The sequence below is a fragment of the Camellia sinensis genome, chromosome 2 (assembly GCF_055761805.1).
Source record: "Camellia sinensis isolate YWXY chromosome 2, ASM5576180v1, whole genome shotgun sequence".
In the NCBI taxonomy this organism is placed as follows: domain Eukaryota; kingdom Viridiplantae; phylum Streptophyta; class Magnoliopsida; order Ericales; family Theaceae; genus Camellia; species Camellia sinensis.
Window position 1 is genome coordinate 206082137 of NC_138962.1, and position 11245 is coordinate 206093381.

Genomic DNA, 11245 nt, shown 5'->3' on the forward strand with positions numbered 1-11245 from the left:
CTAACTCGCTCGAGCAAAGAAAAGCTCGCTCGAGCCAAGAATGCAAAGCTACAGGTCCATACTGGACGCCACCTCTCGCTCGAGCAAACAACTCCTCGCTCGAGCGAAGAACCAAAAACCTGGACAGCAACACTTGGTTTCTAAACCCAACCAACCTGAAACAAACCTGCCCAACACATCCTATAATTCCAAATGAGAAAATAAGGGACAACAACAACAATTATACAATGACAGAATCTACGGAACCTAAGTCCGGATACAATAATCAAATGGGAAAAGACCGGGGTCGCTATACTTTAATTAATTGTCAATGTGTAAATTTTAAACTTGGCCATCCTCATTTCATGTCTTTTGCTTGTTTCTGCTATAAATTTTGATCGTTCCAAGCTTTTGAGGCATAATTTGCAGAAGAAGAGCATGGAATCTATGTTAGTTAGGGGAAGTTTTTATGTGTATCAGATCTCTTTTAACCTCCCATCTGTAGCTTTATTCCTTGAAAACCCATGTTTATTGTTTTGGATGATTCTTTTAACCTCCCATCGGGCCACCTTTAAAGTAGTTGATTTGGTGAGTTTGACCTTCTTTTTTTTTTGTTTTTATTTAAAGGTTTGATTGTTTGATGGTACTCGATTATCGATGTTGATGTTTTTTTTTTTATATATCAAATTATGTATATGGTTCATAGGATGATTATGCGGCAGATGATGGGGAATATGAGGAGAAGTCGAAGAAAGAGAGTTTGGCATTTTTCTTTTTAGCCATGTGAGTTTTTAATTCGTACCTTCCTCGTTAATCGCATATAGACATGATGTATATATATATCTGATTGTTTGTAACTTTGTGCGTAGGTGTAGCTATGTATTAAATTTATTTTCTTGTTTGTTTGTGCTGTAGATATGAAAATGGTGAGCCAACGGACAATGCTGCAAGGTTCTATAAATGGTTTACAGAGATAAATTTGAATAATTTCAGTGTATATTGATATTATTGTTCTTTGAGAAAGTAGATTTGGGGGGTTCATTGTTTGTTATATATGATTTTTCATAGGGTAAAGAGAGAGGGGAATGGCTTCAGAATCTTACTTATGGAGTGTTTGGCCTTGGTAATAGACAGTATGAGTACTTTAATAAGGTCTTAATTGAATTTCATCTCATCTTTTTATCAACTTAATGTATATCTGTGTACATGTAGATGTTGCTAATTGGCTAAGAAGTTTGAATTTGTATGTTGTTGGGAAACAGATAGCAAATGAGGTGGACGAGCACCTTGCTGAGCAGGGTATGTTTACGCCCTTCTAGTGACCTTTTTTGTCATTTTATGGAAACACTTGTTGTAATTCTTATTAGTTTGTGATGTGTACTTATTGTGCACTTGTTACCTTGAGTTGGTGTTTAATAAATACGTGTACTTATTGTAATGCTTATTAAGTATTTAACATGTTTAATAAACCCTTGAGTTGTTGATTTTCCCTTTTGTCCGTTACTTTCAGCAACAGGTAGGTTGGTCCGATGGCAATGGAGGCTGAATTTGGAATTTCTACTCCGCGAAACCCTTCTCAGGTTTGATTGAGCCTCTCTTTCTGAATTATTATTATTATTATTATTTCTCTGCATTCTATAGTTTGATTTGTTTTCTTTAATTGTTTATTACCTTCTTACTGCTTGTATTTGATTTATGCTAATGATGCAAAAGTTTTGTTTTAAACATTGTCAATTCTAAACTTTGACATGTGCAGGGTATAAATTCAATAAGGGAATCTGCACAAGTCTAGTTTTGTTGTCACTACTAGTTTTGAAAAGGATTACTTCTGGTAATTTGACTTTCTAAATCAGCAACTAATATCTGCAGGGGTGGTGGTGGTGACTTGTGCACTCATTGTTTCAGTGCCTGGGAAAAAAAGAAAGACAACACTAGAAACGGAAGGAGTTCAGCAAAAAGGAAGTCTTGTTCGATATGGATTTTTAACATCAGCTAGTTCAGGTAATGAATTTTTTTAGAGCTAAATTTTTTTTAAATTCTTTCTTTAAATTTTTCATACCTGTTTGAGATCTATATATATAAGTGTGAATGAGTGAGTGTGTTTTCTCTGAAAGTTTTAAGTTGTATTATTGGTCTGTCATAAGTTGGGTCACCATACAAGAACAAAAAGGTTCTCATCCAATTCCCATTTGTACCATTGCTCTGTTTTTGTTGATGTGCAGAGCATTATGAAACTCCGCTTACATCGTGTTGGGTCACCATACTGTTTTTGTATTATTGGAGTATTGTATTCTCTTTTTTCTTTTTTGTCTCTTTTTTTAGCTTTTAATTTTTGGTGGTGGAAAAATAAGACACACTTATAGTCAGTAGCAGAACTTCATATAATTGGATTAGAATTATATGACATAATTGCTTCTTTTTATTTTATTTTTATTTTTTTTATATCGTAATAATGTGCTAGGCTTTAGAAGTTTAGGTTGCTGTTAGAGAGGAGCTGTATTAAGATGTTACACCAACAACTCAGTTCCTACCCTTTTAGCAGTAAGTTTGTAGTTGTGAGAGGGTGGTGGCCACCTTCTTTGGTTTGAAGCTTTCCATTGTTTTTGTCAAATATTATCATTGTATGTGGTTAGTAGTTTTTTTTTTGGTGAATATGTGGTTAGTAGTTGCTGATTGAATAGAATTGAAAGTGCAAAACATATGCGGAAATGATGTACCTCTGAGCAGTTACAATGGGAAATGAGCAATTACAATGGGAGGTTGTTTTGATTATGAATGTTGCTTCAAAATGGCAAGTGACTTTATATATCCTAGTTAGTCAAATATATTATATTTACATGGTTAATTTGCCTCTTCTTCTTCTTCTTCTTCTTCTTCTTCTTCTTCTTCTTCTTTTTCTTATTCTCTTTTTCTTTTGATAATCATTCATACGTAAAGAATTCTTTTTTTTTGTTTTTGTTTTTGTCCTTGCTGTTAATTACTTTATTGATCTTTGGGCCATATTCTTCTTCTTTTATTTCCCTAGGAATATTCAGAGCTCTTTGGATTTATTCATAATGCTACTTCTTTCTTGAAACCTACTTTGTTGCTTGGTATATGACTTCTTGTTTATTGTTTGTTTGAGTTTACAAAGATAATATAGACTACAAAGTTCTTTTAATCATATTCAAGTTGTTCAATTCAAACTAACATAAACTTTTTTGACCTTTTTTGGCTCCCTTTTGCAGTGGCTAAACAATAATCAAACTACAAAGAATTGAACATTTTATATGAAAAATATAAAGATCAAGGTCTGTTAGTTATTCAACTCTAGTTATTTGTATGTTTCCTTTCTATAATTTCAAAGAGTTTGAGGGGTCTTAATCTTAGGAATCAACTAATGCAATGGAAAAGGTCGGAGGTATGCTTTTTATGCTTCCATGAATGTCTCATTCAGCATCATGTGTTTCCTTAGCATGGTTGTCAATATTACTAAGCTATACTGATGGTTCACTACTGATGGAGAACAAAAAGGAGTTGGTTGAAAAAAATGGAAGATTAGAATTTTAGTTTATTTGTGAATTTTAATTTATTAATGAAGTCGAATTTGTTTAGGATTTTATTTTTAGTTTATATTTGTTTCCTTATTGGAATTTATTCGTTTGGTTTGCCTATATATTGCTTTGGATGAACTGTTACATCTAGAATTAAAAATTGTTTATGAAGATGCTGATGAAATTTTGAAATTAAAAATTCTTTTGCTGTGTTGTAGCATTCTGGTAATTGCTTTTTTGTACATGGATTTTTATGGAAGGGACCAAATGAGGGGTTTTGGTTTTCCTTATTTGTTTTGAATTGTTGTGTTTTTTCAGTGCCACTGTTTTGTCAAAGTTGGGTACTCATGATCATGTCATTGGCAAGATGGAACCAAATTATTGGTGCTTGGATGGATGAGTTGGATGATGGTTTTATAAAGATGTACTTTGATGGTATTTTTTGTACGAATGATTGAGATAATTTTTATGCACTATTTCCCCATTTCCGTATAATGTTTTTATGGATGTGTTTGATTACAATATATTAAATATGTAAAAATTGTGATCTTGTGTCGTGCTATATTTCAAGTTGCGTTCTTTGTTAAATTGTTTGACCCTGTGGTGTGTTATGCAGAATCAGTCCCACACACCCACCCAAAAAAAAAAAAAAGGTAGAAGGTGGCGTTTTTTAAAAAAACGCCACTAAATGATGTCATCATGATGTCAAACGTTATTTGTGACGGAATTGTAAGCGGCTGTCAAAGTTTTTGTGGCGTTTTCAAAAACGCCGCCTAATGTTTTTAGCGACGTTTTCCAAATGTTGTAAAGCTATTGCAACGGCCGTATCAGCGACGAAAATATTGAACGTTGCTGTACTCTTTAATGGCGTTTTTCAGGATTTTACCGGCGTTTTTAAAACGCCGTTAAAACTCAAAATTCCTGTAGTGGTAATACCATGTAGTGCTACGATACTATTAAATAATACATATACATTTATCATGTCGGTATAATTCGAATATCAAATGATTGGAAAGGAACATTAATTAATTTGCCTAACTAACAAAGGGTTATTGAGAAATTAAGGGATTCTCATAGTAACAGAAGGTACAACTTAGATAAGCACAATAAGGCCACTCTTGGCATTTGAAATTCATCGTTTCATTGCTTATTACAATAAACTAATAGTGAAAAGAAAGCTTTGCACAAAACAAAAGCAAAAAAATTACACAAAGAAGTATCTCCACTGTGGGGACTTCTTATTCACAAATAAACTTGTTTAAATTAAAAATTGAAAAACAATGCCACAAATGCCTTCAAAAACAACTTCAAAAAATGGAATTATTTATTCTTGTTGAAATTCAAGCTGATGCAATATTAATTAAGCTGCAGGTCTTAAATAGTATGGGTTGAGGCATAGGTGGCAGTGGTTGACTTAATAATGGTGCGGTGGTGGTGGTGAGTTGTAGTAGTATGGAGGTGGTGGTGATGGAGATGGTGGAGGAGGAGATTTGTAGTAGTAGGGTGGTGGTGGTGACTTAACTGGTGGAGGTGGTGATTTGTAGTAGTATGGAGGTGGAGGTGGTGATTTCACTGGGGGAGGTGGTGATTTGTAATAGTAGGGTGGTGGTGGTGGTGACTTCACTGGTGGAGGTGGGGATTTATAGATGTATGGAGGAGGTGGTGACTTCACTGGAGGTGGTGGTGATTTGTAGTAGTATGGTGGTAGAGGTGGTGATTTAACTGGGGGAGGTGGTGATTTGTAATAATAGGGTGGTGGTGGTGACTTCACTGGTGGAGGTGGGGATTTGTAGATGTATGGAGGAGGTGGTGACTTCACTGGAGGTGGTGGTGATTTGTAGTAGTAAGGAGGTGGTGGAAAAGGAGATGGTGGAGGTGGCGATTTGTAATAGTATGGTGGTGGTGGTGATCGAGATGGTGGGGGTGGTGACTTATAATAGTAGGGTGGTGGAGGTGATGGCGAGGGTGGTGGTGGTGACTTGTGGTGGTGGAGATGGGGTGGTGACTTGTGGTAATAAGGTGGAGGAGGAGATGAAGTAGGTGGTGGTGGAGATTTGTAATAGTATGGTGGAGGGGGTGATGGAGATGGTGGAGGTGGTGACTTATAGTAATAAGGTGGGGGTGGAGATGGAGATGGCGGTGGAGGTGACTTGTAGTAGTAGGGTGGTGGTGGCGATGGAGATGGTGGAGGTGGAGATTTGTAAATATACGGAGGTGGCGGCGATGGTGATGGAGGAGGTGGTGATTTGTACATATAGGGTGGTGGCGGGGATGAAGACAGTGGAGGTGGAGATTTGTAAATGTAGGGAGGTGGTGGCGATGGTGATGGGGGAGGTGGCGATTTGTAAACGTAAGGTGGTGGTGGAGATGGTGATGGTGGTGGTGGAGACTTGTAAATATAAGGAGGTGGAGGTGGTGAAGCATAAATATAAGGCGTATTAGCAACAACACTAGTTGCTGCTAAGCAAAATACCAAAGCATAGACAAATTGAGGCCATTGCCTCAAGCTCCCTAGGCTTCCCATTTCGATCTCTATGTTGGTTTGTGTCTTGGATGATGAGAGTGAGAGAGTACTATCCCCTTTATGTACTAATCCATGGGGTTGACTTTTCACAATGATAATCTCGATCTGTTTGTTATGGCAAACAGGCTGGAATTGGAGGATAGCAATTAATCAATACTAACCTAAATATCAAATTTTCCACATTTAAAAAAAAATGTTTATGAATAAATCTGCAGACTCATAAATTAATTATAGAACTAGATACACAATATATATAAACAAATAAAATTTCAAAACTAAATCTATATGTATTTTTTATGTTTCTGATATTGTAATTGATTTTTATATTCGTAACATATTTATTTTATTTATTTGTTTTTAATTGACCTATTATGGAAAGGTGGTGTGCCACTAAGATACGTGAGAATTTGGTTTGGGAAGGTCCCCATATAGGGCCATGAACATGTCAAGAAACATAAAAAATGGGCAAAATGGACACACAATAAAAATATTGAAAATGATATATATAACGGTTTTTAAATTTTATTTATTGGCCACTATACACAAATGACATATCTTTTTGTCTTAATTTAAAAAAAATCTAGTGAAAATTATATTTATGTTTAGGATTACTCAATAAATATATACACATACAATTATATGAAAAGTTAATGGATTTGTGACATTATATTTATGTAGTATTATTCGTCAATGAAAATTTATAATGTGCACTAACAAAAGTGAGTTGTCACATTGATAAACTTTTCACTACGTGATTAATTTGAAATATTCTAAATAATATTGCATCGTATTTTGAGCCTTTTCGATAATTTAAGAGACATTACATACCAATGGAATCTTTTTAAAATAATTACTATTTCATGAAAAAAATTATAATTTTAATTGCTAAAATTTGTAAATTTTTTCATTGATCTAAAATTATTTTTACAAATATCTGCTGATTTGTTATTTCCTCAATAATTTATCTACACATAAATACATATATTTAGCTTTAATTCAATTTTCACTCTTGCTTCAAATTCATGTGTCGGGTTAATTAGACTTGCTATAATTCATGTCATGATATTGGCTTGCTTTGGAAAATAGGTTAAAAGTTGACCCCTTGATTTTTTTTTTTTATAGCTTTTTTTGAAAAAAAAAAAATATGAAAAAAATAGAGAGGTGATGTGACTTGAAATAGGTTAAGTGACTTTTAACCAAATTCCCAAAATAGTTCATTGTCATATTTTTACGGTGAAACGAAACAAAATACATAGGACTAAGCTCTCTCTCTACCCATCCCCAAGATATCAGTCACTAGCCGCTTACGAATCTCAGCTGGGGGGTCATTAACAACTAAGATGTCTTCAAGTTGTGCAGCTCCCAATTTGGCTAGAGCATCCGTGCATAAATTTCCTTCACGATAGACATATTGGGCAGTGCATTGGCAGCCATTGAATATGATCCTTGCATCTTCTATTAGACCTTTGTAAGGGTGTTTCTCTCCAAGGCCTTCTTTAAGCAGCTTGACTACTTCCTGAGCATCGGTTTCCACTATCACGTTGTTGAAGCCTTTTTGGAGAATGATTGTTAGTCCTTTGTACACCTCTCACAATTCAGTTTCAAGGCTGGTGCAGCTATCTATCCTCACAATGATTGTCAGTCCTTTGTACACCCCTACGTATCATTTATTTTAATTCTAATTATTTTAGCCTAATAAAAGAGGAGTTATTTTTACCTTTTCTATAATCACAAAACAAAATGATTAAATTTAAATTAAATGAAATAAAGAATATCACATCATTATATATAAAAATTATTTTTAAATAAATTATTTTTTATTTGGCAGCTATTGTAGTTAGGTACAAGAATATGCATTCATCATGGGTTAAGTTTATATTCAATTCACCGGCACAGTAATAATATATTCTATCAATTTAAAAACTTGATTAAAAGTTATTTTTTTGACTTTTAATCTATTTTAAGTCAAATCACCCCTATATTTTTTTACATATTTTTTCAAAAAAAAAAAATAATCAAAAAGAGTCAAAATCCAATTTTTAATCTATTTCCCAAAACAAATGTTTTTAAAAGGGGCAATTACACCCTAATATAGTTTTATAAAAAATAATTACATATACATAATAAATTTTATGATTATAATTATTTTTTTCCCCTCTTTTTCTATCTAATAAAAAATTAATTATAAATATAAAAAGACGTATATTAAATTAAATAATTATAATCTAACAAGAAGCCCATAAAATTGACCACTTAACTTCTCAAATGTACATAAATGATTAACTAAATTAGCCTAATTGCTTCATCAATTCATCTTTTAAATTGTTAAAAATTGAAAATCATCAAATAATTACGAGTTATTTCGAATTGATAAATATGGGTCGTCATTAATTTCTTAACTAAAAATAGCAAGTATCTAAAAAAAATTAATATATGATTCAAATTTATTTATTATATATATATATATGATAAATGAACCCTGTGTGGGTGATTTTCCGACCACACTGCCCGCTTAGTAACCAGCTGGAGAGCACTGGCAGAATAGATGGCACCTGACTGACCTGCAACAGAAATATAAGAATCCTGCGGTGGTTTCGACCACCCGGGGGCACTCCGACGATCAAGTCAGTATATCTCTCAAAGATAAATCAAGTACTAAACTCACAAGCTTCAGTATCAAAAGCATACCTTAGACCCATGGGGGTGTCTCTCTTTTATAGCCAATACAATCATAGTCCCAATAGGAGCCTGGCCCTAATGGACTTAGGATTACTGCTAATCTGGGACTCCCAGTGGGATTAGGATAAACTCTCTAAGAGTCTTATCTTAATACAAACTGAAGTCTTTTCCCAATCTAGGACTCTTGTCCATATCCAAGTTGAGTTCCTTCATTCTAGGACTCTTGTCCCTTATCCGCTTATCTCGGATTTCGATATCTTCGGAGGCAACCTCGGCCTAGCCGAGATGACCTCGGTACAACGACCAAGACACGTGGCACCTCGGCTGACACGTTGGCGTTACCTTGCCACGTGTTTGTACCCAGAAAATATATCCCCACAAACCCATATAATACTTCTTCGAATAAATTTTGATTATTTTTGTAAATGCATAAAATTATTGTTATTTAACTATAGGTGTCCCGTATAAAATGTTGAAGAGAATACCAGTTGTGCAAGTTTGGTAAGGAAATGGAATAAGTCAACCCTTTCGTGTCTGGTTCTTAAGGTGTGCTTTTATTTAATTATCTTTTGTTGTCCTTTTTTATTATAATTATTATAATTATTGTTTTATGCTTTTATTGTTTTGTTATTTTTTGTCAAAGTTATTGTCTGTCTTTGAAAATAAAACTTTTCTTTTCTTTTCCCAAATATATATATATATATATATATCCAATCTAGAAACTTGATCGACAAAGTTGTGCAAGTTTGGCAAGGAAATGAAATAATTTTTGCATAAAATTGTTCCCCGGATTCAAGATATGATTGTGTTTGTTACATTAATTTTACTGATTATACAAAGCAAAATTTTATGTGTACTAATTAATAAAACAAAAATTAAAACTCTATTTTTAAAGTTCACCATGCCCGAAGAATTCGGAACTGCCCTCAAGAACTGAACACAAATATTCAATGCATGTGGTTTGAGAGATTTTTTTATGAAAAAGTCTATACTTCAAAATTAAATGGAGAGTTGAGATTCAAATGATGTGTTGTGAGTTTATGTAAAGATTAAAATTTCAACCACACATTCATAATTTAAGATAAAATTTTAGTTCTGAGTATGGAATGTGATTACTTTTATATATTCATATTTTTTTTTTTTTAGGAGGCAACTAGTTTGGTTTGTGAGAAACTAGAAGAGAAAAACAATAAATTAGAAAATAGAAAAAAAAAAAAACAAGAAGTGAAAGGAAATTCGATGTTCATTCATAGGCAATACTTGGCAAACTCTATTTATTTATTCTGATATTACACTTGGCAGTATTTGATTCATTATAATTAAAGTAGAATAAAATAATTATTTAATTTTTTTTAAATGACTATTATTTTACAATAATAAATAATAAATATTTTGATGTCCTGATCGTTCTTGTGAACCATACACTCAGTAAGAACACATATTGAGGAAACAACCAATATCGAATTTTGGATGACTTTTGTGTAAGAATATCCATAAAGTGGCCCACATGCTACATGTTTTTTTATTTATTTATTATATATATATTTAATCAATTTAATGGGTAATGGGTAACTAACGTGAAACATGTCAATTATCCCATATGATGGTTTCATGGGAAGTTACAACTTTCCTGATGATGGGAAGTTATAAAGAGTTACACTTGGATCATGGGTCCAAGCCTATCTATATATGCCTGTGATAGCCATCAAAACACAGACGCTGTTTGTGAATAGAATAGATTTGAAATTCTGTTCCTTCCACTTTTCCAGATGGTTCTGTATAAGTATTTTGTATTTTGTGAGTGGTTTTATTTATACATTCAAGACTTGATCAAGAATAAGATTCAAAGGTTTGAACATCATGACATGAGGTATTTTTCTTTTATTAAATTATTTTAATTTTCACAATTGGTATCAGAGCCTCCTCATATTTTGTTGTTTAGCCTTATTGTATTTTTATGGACGCCATTACATTATATATATTTTCTTGAACCTCAATTCTGTGGTGTAGATATTTGCAATTTTATGCATTTGTTCAGTTCATTTTAATAGGCAAATTACATATACCCCCTCAAGGTTTAGCAAAATTATAGATACTCCCTTGAGGTTTGAGAAATTACAGATATCCCCCTGAAGGTTATATTTGCATAACAAATTAGGGGACAAATTGTTATGAAAATATAAACCTCATGGGGTATCTGTAATTTTCGAAACCTTAGAGGGGTATCTATAATTTAGCTAAACCTCAAGAGAGGTATATGCAATTTGCCCTATTGTTTTCTACGCCTCTTAATGCTTCTGCATGTTCATTCAGTTTGACATACCACCATGAGCTCTTAGACCTTTATTTTGTTTTTTCTTGTGAAGAGAATCTATAACCTATAGACCATTATAATAAGTTATATATATATATAGAGAGAGAGAGAGAGAGAGAGAGAGAGGGGTTTGATATTCTACTACTTAATGGTGGATTTTAGATTTATACAACAACCATTATTATACAAGATTTGTAGTTTCACTCGTATATTTCT

General features: G+C 33.2%; 1 protein-coding gene and 1 long non-coding RNA gene across 3 annotated transcripts; one reads left to right on the forward strand and one right to left on the reverse strand.

Annotated features, from left to right (window-relative positions):
* Positions 1–629: 629 nt before the first annotated feature.
* On the forward strand, positions 630–4068 carry LOC145820566 (uncharacterized). Its single transcript, XR_014362373.1, has 8 exons — positions 630–762; positions 895–930; positions 1048–1131; positions 1242–1278; positions 1490–1559; positions 1849–1980; positions 3207–3269; positions 3831–4068. It is a non-coding gene; the product is annotated as an uncharacterized LOC145820566 (long non-coding RNA).
* A 542-nt stretch (positions 4069–4610) lies between these two features.
* LOC114316779 (uncharacterized) lies at positions 4611–6064 on the reverse strand. 2 transcript variants are annotated; one of them, XM_082916653.1, is made up of 2 exons: positions 5018–6061; positions 4611–4969 (listed from the first exon to the last, which is right to left on the reverse strand). In XM_082916653.1, exons 1-2 carry the CDS (start codon positions 6034–6036, stop codon positions 4927–4929), a joined length of 1062 nt encoding a protein of 353 aa, XP_082772779.1. In that variant the 5' UTR covers positions 6037–6061; the 3' UTR covers positions 4611–4926. The 2 variants fall into 2 exon arrangements, with proteins under 2 accessions (XP_082772779.1, XP_028119257.2); XM_028263456.2 differs by having other exon boundaries at positions 4611–6064.
* Positions 6065–11245: the final 5181 nt, after the last annotated feature.

What these genes read in the sequence shown, in the direction of transcription:
- LOC114316779 (XM_028263456.2), bottom strand. Translation starts at nt 6,036, where the DNA reads ATGGGAAGCCTAGGGAGCTTGAGGCAATGGCCTCAATTTGTCTATGCT.